Source organism: Typopeltis vanoorti, chromosome 4 (assembly GCF_054136105.1).
Source record: "Typopeltis vanoorti isolate ZY-2024b chromosome 4, IOZ_Tvanoo_1.0, whole genome shotgun sequence".
Taxonomy (NCBI): domain Eukaryota; kingdom Metazoa; phylum Arthropoda; class Arachnida; order Uropygi; family Thelyphonidae; genus Typopeltis; species Typopeltis vanoorti.
This window is the reverse complement of record NC_143552.1, coordinates 96,341,282-96,359,796: the sequence shown is the minus strand read 5'-3', so window position 1 is coordinate 96,359,796 and position 18,515 is coordinate 96,341,282. Positions and strand designations below refer to the sequence as shown.

Below are 18,515 nucleotides of genomic sequence, written 5' to 3'. Positions count from 1 at the left end.
GGTCCGGTTACTTCAAATTTCAAGATAATATATACAAACAAAATCATGGACTTGCTATGGGTAATCCTTTATCCCCTTTACTCGCAAATATTTACTTAGAGGATTTTGAAACCAAGGCTATCTCTTCCTTTATTTTAACACCCAAAGTTTGAAAACTCTATGTAGATGATGTCTTCATTATTTGGAGCCATGGACATGAATTCCTTATGGTTTTCCTCGAACATCTCAATAGCCGATATCAAAGTATTAAGTTTACTGCCGAGCTTGAAACGGATAATTCCTTGCCTTTTCTTGATGTCAAACTGACTCGCTCTTCTGGTAAACTCAAAATATCGATATATAGAAAGCCCACACATACCAACAGATATTTGCATAGTCAGTCCCATCATTTCCCTCCTCATAAGCTTGGAATAATTTCCACCTTGGGACATAGAGCCTGTTCTCTTCTGGATGACCCAAATGAACTTCTTACAGAAAATAATCTGAAAACTTCTTTCAAAGTTAATGGATATTCTAAGAGAATCATTGAAAAATTCCTTCTTCATCTTCCTAGACATCACTCAGAAGATACAAATAGATTCAAAGGCAATATATCTGTTCCTTACATAAGTACAGTTTCACATAAATTAGCAAAAGTTCTAAGAAAATACAATATCAGAACCTTGTTCACTCCACTTCCAAAGATCTGTTTCTTAATAACCCACCCAAAAACCTTGTCATCAACAACTCAAATACCCTGGTGTATATAAAATATTGTGTGATTGTGATATTCCTTATTTTGGGCAGACAGACAAATCTGTCGAAATGCGTATGGAAGAACACATGAGAGACATTACTTACAAGAGACAGCAAGCCAGTGCATTATCAAGTCATATCCTTTTCTCGGCTAATCCTAATGATGAAAACCAGTCACAAAGTCTACTCGGAAAAACCTACTAACATCTTCCGTTGCAATGATGAACTAGAGAGAAAAATCGTGGAATCTAGAGAAATCATCTTCAATCCTGTTCATCTAAATAATAACTTGAGCTACAACCTCCCAGATAGTCATTCAGCTGTAATCATGTACTGGCGTTCAAGTGAAGCTGCAAGCACGCACTCTCCCAACAATGCAACAAACGAAAGAACAGCTTTAAATACAACTACAACGTTTTCATGCTAATTATGTATAATGACTCTCTATGTTGTTCGTAGTTTTTTTAACCTTCAGTGTTTAGTGTTTTTTTCTTTTTTCTTTCTTTTATAATGACACCTGATGAAGGCTGTTACAAGCCGAAACTGGTCGTGTTATTATATTAAAACCTTTTTACTTAAATCTCGGTTCTAGTCATTCAATTCTTTATAAAAAAAAATATATATATATATATAAATAATAATGTAAACATTTTCTCCTTATACAGCGTTGATATGATATGGGTTTCAAATTTCTTGTGTGGGAGATATATATATATGATACCTTAATTATATTCGAAACAATTATGAATAGTAAACTAAATCATTCTCTGAAATGTTTCATATATTATATTTTCAACATATCTACAGTGGTTACACACTGAATATTATGGTAATGTGCATCCTACAAAAAAAAAAATAAATAAAATAAAAACTTGCAATTTTTAGCAAAAGATGAGGGCAAAGTCCATGCTAAAATGTCATTGGTATTAATTTTTGATACTAAAAAAAGAGATTCACAATTGGAAACAGAGTAATGCAGTTTAACATTTAACAAATTTGTTTCTAAAATTGAAATGTGACGATCCGTATAATGTTATTTTGCAAGGAAAGAAAGCAAAAGATATTTATTTTAATAGATGTTATTTAAAAAATATATTACTTAATATTTTCAATGCAAACCCGTTTTAAAATTTCAAAAAAAAAAATTGCTTCTGCACTGTCAGTAAATTGAAAGAACATAGAGTTGTCTTGGGGGGGTGCTTAAGGGTCAAAGCTGTATAACTGAGAGGAGACCTCCACATAGCCTTTAAAGGAATGTGGAGAACCGGCTAGGGCTTTTGACCTAATGTCCAATCCTCATCTTCTCGTGGTGCACCCTGTTGGATATCTACTTGGATACTGAACGAACGAAGATGGGCTGGCAATTTCGGATTTTGCCGACCAAATTGTATTCTTATTGGTTAAACCAAAATAAAAAAATGATGGTACAACGTGACAAAATTTCATGCTGGCTGGGGCGTCGCCCGGTTAAACAAGGTCCCCGTTGTTTTCGCCAGGGAACCAGGGCGAACAGCAAAAAGTCAGCTACCGGAACAAATCTGAAAACACACCCAACTCAACATCACCAGAGTTAAAGATCAGTACTATCAACATAAGCCTGAATCGCAAAGAAATGGATCTAGCTGAGGAATTAGATAAGTACTAGATAGACATAATAGGGGTGACTGAAACAAAAAAGACAAAAACTGGTGAGATCTTTCTGAGCAATAAATACAAAATATTATATTCAAGAAATGACAATCAAGGAAAAGGAGTAGCCATAGTATTCAACACAAAATATGAGGCTAATCTTCTTGAATGGCAGGCAGTCTCAAGTAGAGCAATGTGGGCAAATATGAGAATGGGGAACTGGACAATGAGACTTATTTGTGCCTATGGTCCCACAAAAGGTTCTACTAAGTTAGAAGTGGAGGAATTTTTTGATGCTTTAGAAAAAGCAACTGACACAATGAAAAAGGAAACGTTGGTCCTTGTTGGGGATCTAAATAGCAGAGTAGGAAATGATTGTCAGACATACAAAAATATTTTGGGGAAATTTGGAGAAAAGAGCAAACTAATAATAATGGCAAATATTTGTTGGATTTCTGCTCAGGACATGGGTTGGTTATTACTAACACCATGTTCCAACATAAAAATGTGCACAAATTCAAATGGAGAGAAGAGGCAAGGAATAAGAAAAGTCTCATTGACTATGTTATTGTTTATAGTGATGTTTTCTCCCTGGTGCAGGACACCAGAGTGTACAGAGGATTTGAAATTGGAAGTGATCACTATTTAGTCTTGAGCAGGATAAAATTGAATTTCATATTGAAAAGAATAACATGTAAGAAAGTTTTAAAGGGAATAAAAGTTGAGCAGCTCTCAGATGTGAACTGTAGACTAAAATACACAGATTATTGAAGAAAAAATGAAAGAGTTTGAGAACAGGAATCAAACCTTGGAGATTCAGTGGCAAACTCTGAAGAAAACATTGATTGATTCTGCTAGAAAGGCATGTAGTGAGGTTGTGTGCAAGGATAAAAAAATCAGAACTCCCTGGTGGACACAGGAAGTTAAAGAGGCAGTGAAGGAAAAGAAGAAAGCATATCAAAAGTTCCTGGCAAATAAGTCAGCTTTTACTCTTACAGAATACAGAGACAAATGTAAGAAAGCTAAACAGTGTGTAAAACTAGCTAAACAAAAGTCATGGGAGGACTTTGGCAAGAATATAGAAAATAATTATTATTATTATTATTATTAAACAAGACCTCATGGAGTCAAAGACTCATCTAGGAGGTCCTTTTATCTTACACACACATCTCATCATACCGTGTCTTAAACACATTCAAACTACTTGCAGACACCACGCTCTCAGGCAAGGCATTCCAATCACTCACAACTCTGCACGAAAAAAACCTGCCTCTCACTCCCTTACTCACACCCTCCTTATACAGTTTCCAGGGATGACCTCTGGTTCTCCCCTGATCTCCCACTATTCTCTGTAGAACTTCTCCACCATTGATCCTATAACAACCCCTTACCAACTTGTAGGTCTCTATCATATCTCCCCTCTTCCTTCTCTCCACGAGACTCTGCAAATTACATGTTTTCAATCTTTCCTCATACTCAACATTCCAGAGGTCAGAAACTACCTTAGTCAGTCACCTTTGGACCCTTTCCAACATCTCTTCATCCTTCTGAAAACCCGGTGACCAAATCTGGGCACAATAGTCCAAGTGTGGCCTAATCAAAGCCTTATACATTGGAACAAGTATCTCCCTACTTCTACATGTCAGTGTCCTCCGCATCATTCCCAGAAGTCTTTGTGTTGTCTTCACAATTTTGGCGATGTGTCCCCTAAATTTTAGATCCTTATCCACTATCACCCCCAGATCTCTTATTTCCTCTACTTCCAACAATATATTCTCACCAAGCATAAATTCTGCATCCCATCTTTGTTTTCCAAATTTTAAAACTTTACATTTTGCAACATTGAACTCACATCCCCATTTGCTTGCCCAATCACTCAATTTATTCAAGTCTTCTTGCAAGGCCACAACATCTTCACTACTCTTTATGGTTCGTCCCAACTTTGCATCATCTGCAAACAACTGAATATCTCCATCCAAATCTTCACCAATATCATTAATATATAAGTTAAATAGTAATGGCCCTAAAACAGACCCCTGAGGCACTCCACTAGTGACTTTCCTTTTCCTGGATATTGCACCCCCATACACAACTTGTTGATACCTATCAGATAGCCAGTCTCCAATCCAATGCACTAATCTAATATCCAACCCCATCTGCTCTAGTTTGACTGTCAACTTATCATGAGGTACTCTATCAAAAGCCTTTGCGAAATCCAAGTATATTACTGTGTATCCTTCTCCTCTGTCCAAGGAAGCAGTCACTTTATTGTAATAAGTAAGTAGATTACTAAAACATGACCTCCCTTTAGCAAATCCATGCTGTCCATCAAAGATTATACCATTGTTGTCAACCCAACTCTGGATCCTAGTTCTCACAAGCTTCTCCAACAACTTAACCACAACACCTGACACACAGATAGGCCTATAGTTTGATGCTTGAGTTCGATCACCTCCTTTATGAAGTGGCACAATCTTGCCCTCCTTCCACTCTTTAGGAACTTGACCAAGTGCAAGACTCGTATTAAAAAAATATGTCAAGGTAGGTGTCAACTCTCTGGCACACTCCTTCAAAATACGTGGTGATATATTATCAAGTCCCACAGCCTTATTTACATCTAGTTTACTCAACTCCCCAAACACCTCTTGCTCACTTACAGTCAGTCTCTCCTCCCCATCATCAACTGCTCTTAATCTCTCCATGAAGTCACATTCACAAGATTGAAAGATCTTTATGAATTGCTCATTAAGTATCTCCACAACACATTCTGCAACAGCTGTCTTTATACCATTTCCTCCAATCAATGTCATCCTTCCATAATCATTCTTTCTTTTGCTGGCTACATATCGAAAGAACTCCCTAGGATTCTTTTTGGCTTCATTAGCTAACTGCTGTTCATACCTCTCTTTAGCTACTCTCACCAACCAAGTCACCCTCCTTGCCTGGTCTTTGTAGACCTCATGAAATTGGTTACTTCCACTTCTCTTATGCTGTCTCCACAATGCCTTTTTTTTCTGTATTGCATGCTTAATCTCTTTATTCATCCATCTCACACCTACCTTATTTAACCTTATCACCCGTGGTATACATTTAGACATTGCATCTACTAAATAGTTTTTGAAAATCCCCCAAGCTGCATTGATCTCTTTTCCAGCTAACTCCTCATTCCATGTTACATCTGCAAGCTGTCTCCTGAGCTCTTCATAATCACCCCCCCCTTGTGGTTCCACATATACCCTTTTTTCACAGGGGTCCTTGCACTGCTGGCAACCACCCAGGTAATCACCTCATGGTCACTTTCACCAATTGGTGGATGATTTGACACCTCATTTATAATTACATCCTCCGATGAGATGACCAAATCCAAGACCCTTAATCCTCGTGTGCCCTCTGTTACATACTGTCTGAGGTAGTTATCCCTCAAAAACTCGAGAAACTCATTTTCTTTACTTCCAGTCGCTATCTCTTCAATCCAGTCTATATTGCCATAATTAAAATCACCCATAATGATCACCCTTTTCTTATTTGCTTGGCTTATTTGACTATACATTTCACTATCACCACCATCCACATTACCAGGTCTATAACAACATCCCACCAAGTATTTGATTCAAGTATTCACCTCTATCTCACACCATACTGCCTCAAAACCACTGGCCCCATTTCCCTCTTGCATCTCTACCTTGTATGGACATAACTCTTTCTCTATCATCAATAGCACTCCCCCTCCCTTTTTATCCCTTCTATCCTCACGAAACACATCATACCTTTCCATCTCTATTCCTGTCAGGATGTCGTCCTCATCTAACGATGTCTCACTTATTCCAACAATCTCTGGGTACACAGACACAATTAGTGCAACCATTTCATCCGCCTTGTTTCTTATGCTTCTAGCATTGGTATACAAACACAACAACTCATTTCTGGATCTACAGCTAGTTCCACTGATACCATTCACTCGATGTGCTCTCTCCATGCTGGACTGGGACCATTTCTCTTTCTGCTTCTTCATTTTAGAACCCTTTGCAACAACATCTGTTTCCTCTTGATCCCTGGTCATCCCATTACTTTCCTGCCTACACATGCTCTCACCTCCTCTTGGAGCATCCACCTTTCTCACGCTGTGTATCCCTGTCCACCCTGGGCCTCCCCGTTTCCCTGCTCCTCTTGCACACCCATTCTCTCATTTTCTATACTCACACCACTCACCTCTCCATTCATTTCCACTTCTTCAATCTCTCCTGTCTTACTCTCCTGCTCTTCCACATCACTCCCCTCTCGATCTGATTCATTTTCTCTATTCACTTCTCTACCTTCCAGCAGCAGTCTCTCCAAGCGACTCACACCATAACCATTCAAATGCAGTCCATCGGTCCCATACAGCTCACTTCGTCCCTCAAACTCATTCCACACATTAACAAACTGTACACCCATCTCCTCACACATTTCAGCCAGAATACCATTCATAATCCTTGCTCTCCGCCTCATTTCACCACAATCATACCTAGGCAACACACTGACCACCCTTCCTGTCACACTATTCTCTTTTATCTTTCCAAGCAGTCTCTTGACATTCATTTTGACACATGCTCCAACTTTCGCTATCATTCTTCTCACTTTTACTGTCATTCATCTTTCTTTGTTTCAGTACTTTCGGTCCAACATGCGTCGAACTTTCGCCATCATTTATTCTTTCGATTTTTTTTCATGCTCTTTGTTCTCTCTCAAATCATTTGTACCAATTAATACAATTAACTCTTTTGCTCGCTCCCGCCTCATATCCAATGCCTCAATCACTCTACTTATTTTACCGCCTGGAAAACATACCTTGTGCATTTTATCCTCTAGCACACCTTTAATAATGGAGTCACCATACAACGCCACTCGCTCATCTTTCGTTAACTCTTTCATGCCATCATGATTTATTTTAATAGTTTTGACCTGAATTCTCTTAATTTCATTCCGCATCCATTTCATTTCTTGCCTCATCCAATCTAATTCACTTTCTGAACCTCGCGACACATTCTCTCTATCATTAAATCTTTCTAACTTTCTAACTCTTGACCCCCTCTTCTCACATTCCCTCTCATTCATCCTTCTTTGTTTCCGTACTTTCGGTCGAACATACGTCCAACTTTCACTATCATTCTTCTCACTTTCACTCTCATTTATCTTTCTTTGTTTCCGTACTTTCGGACTAACATGCGTCCAACTTTCGCTATCATTCTTCTCACTTTTACTGTCATTCATCTTTCTTTGTTTCAGTACTTTCGGTCCAACATGCGTCGAACTTTCGCCATCATTTATTCTTTCGATTTTTTTTTACTTGCGATTTCTGCATTACGCAAGTTCTACTTTCATTCGTTCTCTCAATTTCGTTTCTTTCCACCTCACTTTCGTCCCTTTTAACATCCGTTACGGTTGTCAAATCGCTCTTTTTCTTTTTTCCTGATTTTTTAACATTTTTTCGCTTCTCTTGCTCACCATCCATTTCTTTCAAACGTGCAATCGCGACACAATCAGTACTAGCACTTTCTGTCATCAATTTCATATTCGCATTCATTAGTTCTTCGTTCAGGTCACACTTCGCACACACCCTTCTTCCATCCGCACTAAACATCCACAAATCATTTATGTAATCGAAGGAATACATATAACAGACCTCACACATAACGAAACGACTGAAATCTACATTCAAATCATGGAATGACAATGCCGCCGCCATTTTTTTTTTTTTTTTCTCTCTGCCGGTTACTAGGTCTAATAATAACGATTTCGTAATTTAGTTTAGACAAGAAAAAAAAAAACCACACTAATAATACCGGTAGCGTACAATGTTTACAGCCACTCTTACTCAAACAATTACGCATATATACTTAATTATTCCTAGTAAAAACTTATCTGAATCAGGAGCTCTTCAAAACACGTCCGCAGTACTTGGCCCACTAGCGCCCCCATAAATATCAAGAAGGTGTCAAAATATTCTTGAGGTTGTTGAAGAAGCGTAGTAATGGAGGAAAGAGTGCTTTAAAAGGAGTTAGAGATGATAAAGGTGACAAGAAAACGGAAGAAAAAGATATCCTTGAAGTATGGAGTAATTACTTTGAAAAACTGCTAAATGAAACAAGCAGTGATGATAGCACAGTGGTATAAAACACTGACCAGGCATGCAGTCAGGAATACATATCCATACTTGAAGTAGAAAAAGCCATCATAGGCTTAAAATGTGATAAGGCAGCACGGGTAGATGATATTCGACCAGAAATGCTGAAGTATGGTGGTATAAAAGTCTTACAGTGGCTGCACTGCATAGTTCAGAAAGCCTGGACAGAGGGACGAATTCCCGATGATTGGAGTAGAGCTCTCATAGTACCCATATATAAAAAGGGAAATAAAACTGAATGTGAGAATTACAGAGGTATTTCCCTACTAAGTGTTCCTGGAAAGATCTATGGAAGTATACTTGAGAAACGATTGAGAAGAATTGTAGAAGAAAAGCTTGGCGAAGAACAAGCTGGATTCAGGCCAAATAGAGGCTGTCAAAGTGAAGATCAAATCTTCACTTTACGACAACTAGTTGAGAAAGCATGGGAATATAACAAAGATCTGTATTTAAGTTTTGTCAATCTGGAAAAGGCATATGACAAGGTGCCAAGAGAGAAGCTATTCAATACACTACAGTTATATGGTGTCAATGGGGCATTATATCAAACAATACTTAGTCTTTATTTGAGTTGTGAGTCAGCAGTTAGAATTGAAGGAAGTACAGGAAGATGGTTTAATGTTAAATCTGGTGTGAGACAAGGATGTACATTATCCCCTCTGTTATTCATTATCTATGTGGATCACATTATGAAGTAAAGTAGTATAAAACATGATATCAAAATTGGAGATGTTAACTTCCACAGCTTTTTGCTTTATGTGGATGATGTTATACTTCTAAATAAATCCACTACAAGTCTTCAAGATTCTCTGACTAAATTGAATAACTGTTGTAATAGATATGGTTTGAAGGTCAGCAATAAAAAGACAAAGACAATGAAAATAGGCAGAATCATTGAAAATGTCAACTGTGTTGTGATTGGAGAACCTGTGGAACAAGTAAAACATTTCAGCTATTTAGGCACGATTTTTACTGAAGATGGTAAATTAAATATAGAAATAGACAACAGAATCAGCAAAGCTGGTATGGTGGGAAGTCAATTGAATAAATTCATATGGAATAAGAGAGAAATTAGTCGGAACACTAAATTAGCTGTATACAAGACAGTGTTCAAACCAGTTTTAACTTATGGATCTGAGAGCTGGGTCAGAAGTAAAACACTTGACCAAAGACTAGAGACCTCAGATATGAGAGTCCTGAGAAATATTAGAGGCGTGAACAGATGGCATCAATGGCAATATCATATTAAAAACGAGGATATTAGGAAAGAACTTGACATTGTCAGCATCCAGGAATGCATTAGCAGAGCTAATCTCAGGTGGTATGGTCACTTAAACAGAATGGGTGAAGAAAGATTAGCAAAACAAGTGTTCTCTGCCAGGTTGGCAGCAAAACGACCTAGAGGAAGACCAAGATATAGGTGGATTGATACGGCACAAAGTACCTTAGACGATAGAAATATAAGATCTGATAATGTTGGAGTCTTGACAAGTAACAGACTGAATTGGAGGAAAATTGTAGATAGGAAGTTAGTAATGATGTAATTTTTTCATGTAGTACTATCATATCCTGTACACCCCTTGAGGGTACATGGCAGGAATTTGATGATGATAGAGTTGTCTTGTTCTGTTGCACTGATTTGTAGAATAAAAGACAGCAAATTTACTACTACTAAATAAATTCATTGCAAAGGCTGATCTCTAGTCATTTCAGGATTGACATTTTTGCACTTGTGAAATTAATTTTTAGTTTTGGGAAGAGAGACAGTAAATAAATTGTGTAGCAAAAAAAAGGTCAAATATTGTATGACAGTAAAGGAAATTCCAAGTAACACAGTACACGTGAAGACAAGTGACACAAAGGTTGCTTCACCACAGCTAACAAGTTCGCTGCCACGTTACTTCAGCATAGTTTGTTCCTGTACACCAAGCAATTTCACTCCTTCAAGGTCAGTACGAGTAATCTCGTTGACGGTGGTAAGACTCATAAGAGTATACTCGTAGTTGGCAGCGAATGTGTTAATCTGCTGATGGCTCTAAAATCGCCGTGAAGGGATTAACAACAGAGCAGGGTAATTAGATGATAAAAGGTAGAATGCCGATGCTAGAGTGGTCTGACTATTTCACCCACCTCTGGCTGGTAGAGAGGTTAAAGCAAAGATAGCAGGAGGAGGTTATACACTCAAGTAAGTGTTTAACCTAGATGAAACAGGCATGTTTTGGAAGTGCATGCCCAGTTGTTACCTATTTATCCATCAAAGAGAACACGACACCTGGATTTCGAGCAACCAAATCCCACCAAGTATTTGATTCTCTTTGATCCATCAAAGAGAACACGACACCTGGATTTCGAGCAACCAAAGACTACTGCACATTGCTTTTGGGAGGTAATACCTTTCAGGGACTACAAAATAACACCTCTCATCCCTCATGATGTATCACTCAGAAAATCCACAGTCAGTGAATAGGCATGTAGTGGCAAGATTGCCTGTTGTTTGGAGAGTGAATAAGAAGGGCTGATAATATCATGTATTTCAGCGAATATTTTTCTATAGAGTTGTATGGTGTGTTAATCTAGAAAATGTAGAACTACTTGAATAGTTATTTGGTTTGATCCGTTATCCAAGTGTAAGCAAACAAAGTTTGTGCCTGAAGTATCTTTCGGGACTGGGGCAACTCATGGCAAAGGTGGTGACTTCATATCACTTGCCTTTAGTATCCCATAATGCAAAGTACATCACCTTGCAGACATGTATAATGCTGTGCATTATGGGAAAGGTCACTATCCATACGGGTTTCGACCTTTATTGAGGTCTCATGATGCATAGCATTATACATCTCCTTGCAGAGATGTGCTTTGCATTATGGGATACCAAGGCAAGTGATGTGAAGTCATACCACCTTTGCCACGAGTTGTCCCAGTCCTGAAAGATACTTCAGGCACAAACTTGTTTGCTTACATTGGATAACGGATTAAACCAAGTATATAATTTCTTGGTATCTTTAATTTATAATATAATCAAGTGAAAACCTTTCTTTCAACAGTTATTTGTTTTATATGTACTAAATTTTATTTACTATTCTTATGCTTTAATATGTATGAAAAATAGGTGTATTTTCCATTAAAATAATCCTGAAAGATTAGAATCTTATCCATTTGGAATGTAAACCTCCTTTTTTACACATTTTTGATATATTGGGCAATTATTGAGAATGCAATACTTAGAACAAATGATCTTTGTATCCAGTGCAGAATTGACTGCTTGGAAGAGCTGCTAGGGAATGAAGCATTGGGGAATGAAATATTTAACTTTCCCATTTGCCTAAAAAGAAAATTATTAGATATAATTGTCCTACCAACTTTGACTTGTGGTTCCCAGACTTGGGCATTAACCACTACACAGACAAAAAAAGCTCTAAGTTTGCCAAAGAGCAATGGAGAGGAGTTTACTCAGCTTATCCAGATTAGATAGAATAAGAAACAAGGACTTAAGAGCCCTAACAAAAATAAGACTTTGAAGAGCTAGGAAATCAAAATGGGATTAGACATGCCACTCGGCAAGATATCAAGATGATGAATAGTTGAAGAGAGCAACAGAGTGGCTGCTGAGAGGAGTCAGAAAACCTGGAAGACAGAGAAAAAGATGGAGAGATGACATCGAAAAACAGCTAGGTGTCACATGAACAAGAAGGACTCATGAAAGGAGAGAGTGGTTGAGAGGTTGAGGCAGGCCTTTGCCCTGCAGTGGGACATTTAGGCTAACAACAATAACCTGTATATGAGTTCTGCATTATATATGTGATGTACATGATTGAATTATATCAACAGTGAAAGAGATGCTTATTAGAGAATGTTGATTGCTTTTAAATATTTGAAATGACAAATGTTTTATACATTTGAATAGCTTTTCTAAAACTATGAAGTAAATTTGATATAGAATTACATTTCATATAGAATTACACAAAATATAATTTAGATTTTAAATTATATTTTGTGCAAATGCTAGTAAGATGCAAGTGATTTTATTTTATTTTTGATAGAATCCTGAACGGAAGCACCGAACATCAGTATTTGTTTTGATGGTCACAGAAGAACTGGATGAATGGGAAGATTCAAAAAGTATAGGTTTGTTTTACCAATTAGTTATTAGATATTAAAACTTCTAAATTATAGTATTTATGTACTTGTATGAAATTGATATAGTATGAAAAATTAAATACATATACATAAAAAATTAAAAGAAATGGTCTGCTCTCAGTATAGCAAACTTTTAGGAACCACAAGTTTGCTATTGATTTTTTTTAATAGCATTATACCTATGGAGCTTTGTTTGCATAATTATTCACATTTGACATCGCTGGACACTGTTTGATCACCCTTGTACTAGTAGATCTGTGCTCGTAGTAGGGTCACAGATGCTCTTTTAGTAAAACTATCGCAAACCATGCCCATCCTGGGGATTCAAACTCATAGTCTATTGGTTGGAGAGTAAGTATGCTATCCACTCAGCCAACCATACTGGCATTTGTATAGTGAATTGTTAATTTTGAAAGGTTTTTGTAGTGGTATTTGTTCTTATCTCTGTTATTTTTCATTATGGTAAATATGCAGATTGATATAATAAAAAACTAATCCAACATTGAATACCCAACCACCATCTCATCACTTTTGATTTTATGGCGATAGAAAAAAAATTTTTTTTCCGCATATGAATTGTTCAGTGATTTTACATTACTCCTCAGCTGATTGGAAAATGTTTTAAGTAATCACATGTTGTTAACATGAACTGCATTTAAAATGCAAACATTATTGCAGTGCTACCTATAATTCATTTTGGTAAACCTGAGTTTACTTGAAAGTGCAGAGAACATTTTGTAAGCCTTTTTGAAGGTGAGTGCAGGTAATTGTTAGTTGATTTCAGACATAGCTGAAAAGGTTTATTTTTCTTCAAACATAAAATATGATAGACTGACCAATAACAGTTGACAAGCATAGCTTTAGTTGCCTTTGTATACTACTTTGCACCATTCTCTAGCTAGTATGTTGTCCAGTGTTTGATATTAATTGATTTTGACTTTCATCTTTTGGAGCTGGGGCGATTGCAAAAAAAAATGTTTACCGAGTGGATCAGGTAATAACAAAAAGAAACAAGTGCGAGATAAGACAGATGAGGACATGATCAGGGGAGAGAGAGAAAATTAAGGAGCGAGTGTTATATGGTGATTCAATCATAAAAGCTGTGATTGATGAGAATTTGACAAAATCGTGCTTTCCTGGTGCGAAAATTAATGAAGTGAGTGAGGCTATTAGAGCACAAAAGCGTAGGGTGAAAGACTTGATTGCTGGAATGAATGATTTAAAAGGGGAAAAGTATGGCCTGAGAGAGGACTTGAAAGAATTACTGGAAGTAGCAAAAGAAAAGAGTGAGAGAGTTAAGATAGTGAGTGCTGTGGTATGACAGAGTAGAGTTGAAAAGGAGGGCCATAATAGCGAATGACTCAATGCATAGATTATGCAGGAGGAGTGGTGTATAGTTTGTGGATGTATGGAGTGAGTTTGATGGGAAAAAGGACTTATACAAGAAGGATAGTTTGCATCTGAATGGATTTGGTGTTCAGAGACTGGAAAAAATGTTGTTGAACGAAGTGAAAGTGGATGTGCATAATCAGGAAACTAAAGCTTTTTTTGGGGGGGGGGATAAGCTGTTGAGTGGATATGCAGACATCATTGAGGCAGTTGGGTGTAACAATGTGTATAATATGCCTTAGTTAGTACCAATGGTGACAAACCAGAATGGGATAGTTAGTATAAGGCATCAAGATAGGGGTGGGCTTGGGGGAGACTTTTGAACTAATGCCAGGAACATCAAGAACAAGCAGTAGGAATTTTTGGCCTTGGTTGACTCATCCTGGTCAAAGGTTATTGGCATTAGTGAGACATGGCTAACAGAAGATGATATAGTTAGTAAGATAGAATGTGAAGAGTATAGTGTGTTCAGGAGGGATAGAGAGAAAAGAATGAGGGATGAAAGAGTGTTATTGATGATAGCTGATGAACTGCAGCCAAAGAGAGTAGAAGTTCAACTGCAGGACAGTGAAAATAGCACATTTGAGGCTATCTGGTGTGAGATTGAGGCAGCAGAACAAAATATACAGTTGGGTGCTGCTATAGACCAGGGGATGGAATAGATGATGGAGATAGTATGCATTGGCAAATAGACTCAATGAGTGGAGGACAGGATTATTATGGGGATTTCAACTATGGTAACATTGATTGGAATGAAGAGAGCACATATGGGAGGAAGGAAATGGATTTTATACAGTTACTAAAGGATACCTGAGAAGCATGTAATGGAATATACTAGGACTTAGAGAGTGCTCGATCTAGTAATTGTATCTGAGAATTTGTCTATAACGAATATGACCACGTTGCCACCAATTGGTGAGAGTGATCAATATGGTCTTGACCTGGGAGGTGACTAAATGTGTGTAATTTTCAACTAAGACAAGGTATATGTGGAATTACTGGACTGGTAAGTATGACGAGCTTAGGAGATTGCTTGGATCAGTGCCATGGCATGTAAAATTGCAAGGGCTAGATGTTGATAGTGCATGTGAAGTAGTAAAGGAGTGTTTCTGGGAGGTAATGGCTGATTGCATACCTAGAGTTAGGAGAGTAAATCAAACAGGAGTTAAATGGGTGAATAACACCATTAAGCTGGAGCTGCAAAAAAAGAAACAATTGTGGAGGGAATTTAAGGAGAATGGTGACCTGCAGGCACACAAACAGTAGAAGGCACAGCCCAGAAGGATAACTAGTGTGGTAAGATAATCTAAAGCAGATTATGAAAGGAAGTTAGCAATGCAGGCTAAATCCTGAACAGTTCTTTCAATATGTTGCAAGTAAAAGAAAAAATGTATATGGCAGAATGATTTTAAGGAATGCTAATTGTAGGATTGCCAACTGAATCAGTCGAAATAGTAGAATTACTAATTAAACACTTTGCAAGAGTATATCATCCAGGCAGTGATATTATAGGAATGAGGGAACTGAGATGAATGAAATGGGGGTGAATAGCATATTACAGAACCTTAATATGAATACATCTGTGGGATTGGATGGTATACCAGCTTGAGTTTTAAGTGAAGCAACAAAGGAATAGTTAGTGTCGTAAGTCTCAGCTCTGGGTTAGTCCTAAGGGGGTAGAAAGAGAGGAAAATAGTTCCATTGCATAAAAGAGGCTCCAAGACTGCTGTTGCAAACTACCGAGCAATCAGGAGTCATTATCAAAGTATTGGAGAAGTTGATTAAGAGCAAAATACAGGAATGGATAGGTGGAGATGATACTGTATGAGGGTGGGCAGCATGGTTTTGTGAAGAGTAGATCATTAACTTGCTCATGTTTTATAATACGGTGATACTGCTGGACTTTGCAAAGGCCTTTGACAGGATACCACATGGAATTCTAATCAGTAGCACATGGGGATGGATATAGGGTGGTGACTGGAGAGATATCAGTGAGTAGTTTATTCAGGAGTAGTCTAAAAGAAGTCTTGTGACTAGTGGTGTGCTGAAGGGTTCTGTTCTTGGACCACTGCTATTTAATTTGTTCATTAATGATATAAGAAAGGATCTTAGAGGAACTGTTCAGTTATTTGCTGATGATGAAAGTTAGGTACAGCAATTGTTGAATACACATGATGTCAAAATTTTGCAGGATGATTTGGTTAGATTGGCAGACTGGGCTAAGGAGAATGGATGTCAATTTAATGCAGCAAAGTATTAGGTTATGCATTTTGGGGTGAAAAGATTATCAGTACAGTATACTACACTGGTGGAACTGTACTCCAGGAAATTGACGAAGCCAGAGACTTGGGAGTGTTAGTGGATAGGGAGTTAATGTTTAGGGATCATATAGCAATGGCCAAAGCAGTTTATCAGATCACTTGGTTACTGAAGAATACTTTGATGATAGAGGTTATTGTTCCTCTTTATTGAGCCTTGATAAGACCCCATTTTGACTACTGTGTGCAGATCTGGGTGGCGGGGTTTCTTAGTAATGGGGAGGAGGTAGAGAGGATCCAGAGGCGAGTGAACAAAATAGCAGCTGGTCTACGGAATGAACCTTACAAGAACAGTTTGAAGATTTGTGGTTACAGAAACTGGTTGATAGATGGAAAAGGGCTGATATGATTGAGACATTCAAATTACTGAGGAGTTTTTACAAGATTAATTCAGAGGAAATTTTTCAGAACAGGTGTGGTGGTGGGAGAACTAGAGGCCATCCATGGAAACTGAGCAAGAGTGATAGTGTAGTTAGTAAGGCTGATAGAACTAGGTTTTTTTTTTACTTGGAGAGTGGTGAATGAGTGGAATAAGCTGCCAGTCTGTTTGGGCGCCATGACTGTGAATGAGTTTAAAGCAAAGTATGATATGATGGTGGTGGGCAAATGCTGAATAGTTCTTGACATGATATTTAGGGTCTCCCTCCATGAGTAAGGACTCCTTGGAGTTGCCCATAATAATAATAATGTTCACTTTAATTTTTATAGATAAGTGTATGGTTTGCCCATATAGAAGAAATATAGAATTTTATTCAAAAACTGATAATTAAATCCAGTATAACACGGACATCATTAGGGAGAATGACTAATAACTACACTGGCATCCAAAAGCTAAGGATGAACTACATTTTTATCTGTATATGAAAAAATGTTCATGACGATTGCCAACATACTAATAAATTATATTACACAAGATATTTGTTTATAAATGTCATACAAATTAAATTGCAATATGTTTTTGGCAAAAGTTACAAATTTCCTAAGGATATAGTTCAGTAATTAATGTACAGTGCTTTACAGAAAACTATGTGAGAGCTGCATTGCAGTTCCACTCCAAACTGATGCAGCTCTCACATCATCATATCATGCTTAGGACCAAGTATTCAGGAGTTCTTGAGGCAAACTGGCCCTCCCCCTTCAGAGCGATAAGGTCTTGTTTGTTTTTGGAAGGGAATTTCGAGCAGCAGTGCATTTCCCTATTGCATCCGAAATATGTTCTATGGAGTTGAGATCTGGGGAGTGTACTGGCCACTTAATTCGATTAATATCCTTGATATCCAGAAGTATCTCCACTGCTCATGTACGATTTGGTGTGGCATTGTCATCCATACAAATGAATTCTTCACCTCCAGCACCACGGAACAATTAAACATGATGTTGAACAACTTTGTTGCACTATTATTCACCAGTCATTCCCTTTTTCCAGCACTTTTAGCTCAGTGTGTACATTAAGCACGGTGTCTCCTCACACCATGAACCCAGCACTGCCATATTTATCCTTTTCAAGAACATTCTTGTGATGGTAAGCAGTGCCACTTTCACACCAGACAGTGTTGTCTAAAATCAAAGTAATGACTAAAATGACTCATCTGTAAAGAGTACCTTAATCCATTGGAGTCTTGCCCAGTTTTTATGGATATAACACCACTGTAAACATGCTGTACGATGAGCTTAGCTGACCTGGTGTGGTGCATCAATTTACATTTTGTAGTTATAACCAAAAATCTGTCTACATGCTCCATGATAGAGCCAGAGCCACTTAACATCTGGAACACATTCCATTGGTTTGAAATGTTCTCCAGAGCCTGTTTACAATGCTATGTGAAATTCCCAACTCTTTGTCAATATCAGTAATTCTGTGGTCTCCTTCAAGCTTTCCAATAATTCTTCCTGGTGTGGTGCATCAATGAATGATTTCCAATAATTCTTCCTGGTGTGGTGCATCAATGAATGAAATCATCTAGATCAGGGATTCTCAGCCTGTGGTATGCGTACCACTGGTGGTATGTGAGCCACTGCCTTACTGGTACATCTAATATCTTGAATTAAATATAGTGGTATGCCACTGGAAAAGGTTGAGAACTCCTGATCTAGATGATGTCTTTGAGACATTCAAGACATCCGAGTTATGCAACTTTATTATT

At 37.7% G+C, this 18,515-nt stretch overlaps 1 protein-coding gene across 2 annotated transcripts in view; it reads left to right on the top strand.

Annotated features, from left to right (window-relative positions):
• The window catches only part of LOC150107519 (diphosphoinositol polyphosphate phosphohydrolase 1-like), a 102,035-nt gene that overhangs the window by 63,169 nt on the left and 20,351 nt on the right, over positions 1-18,515 (top strand). Inside the window, exon 3 of one of the 2 annotated variants that reach the window (XM_090391365.1) lies at positions 12,568-12,646. In XM_090391365.1, the coding sequence (XP_090247491.1) occupies positions 12,568-12,646 (79 nt within the window). Of the gene's footprint in view, positions 1-12,567; positions 12,653-18,515 lie in introns of both variants that reach the window. The other variant, XM_090391364.1, reaches the window with a different exon arrangement.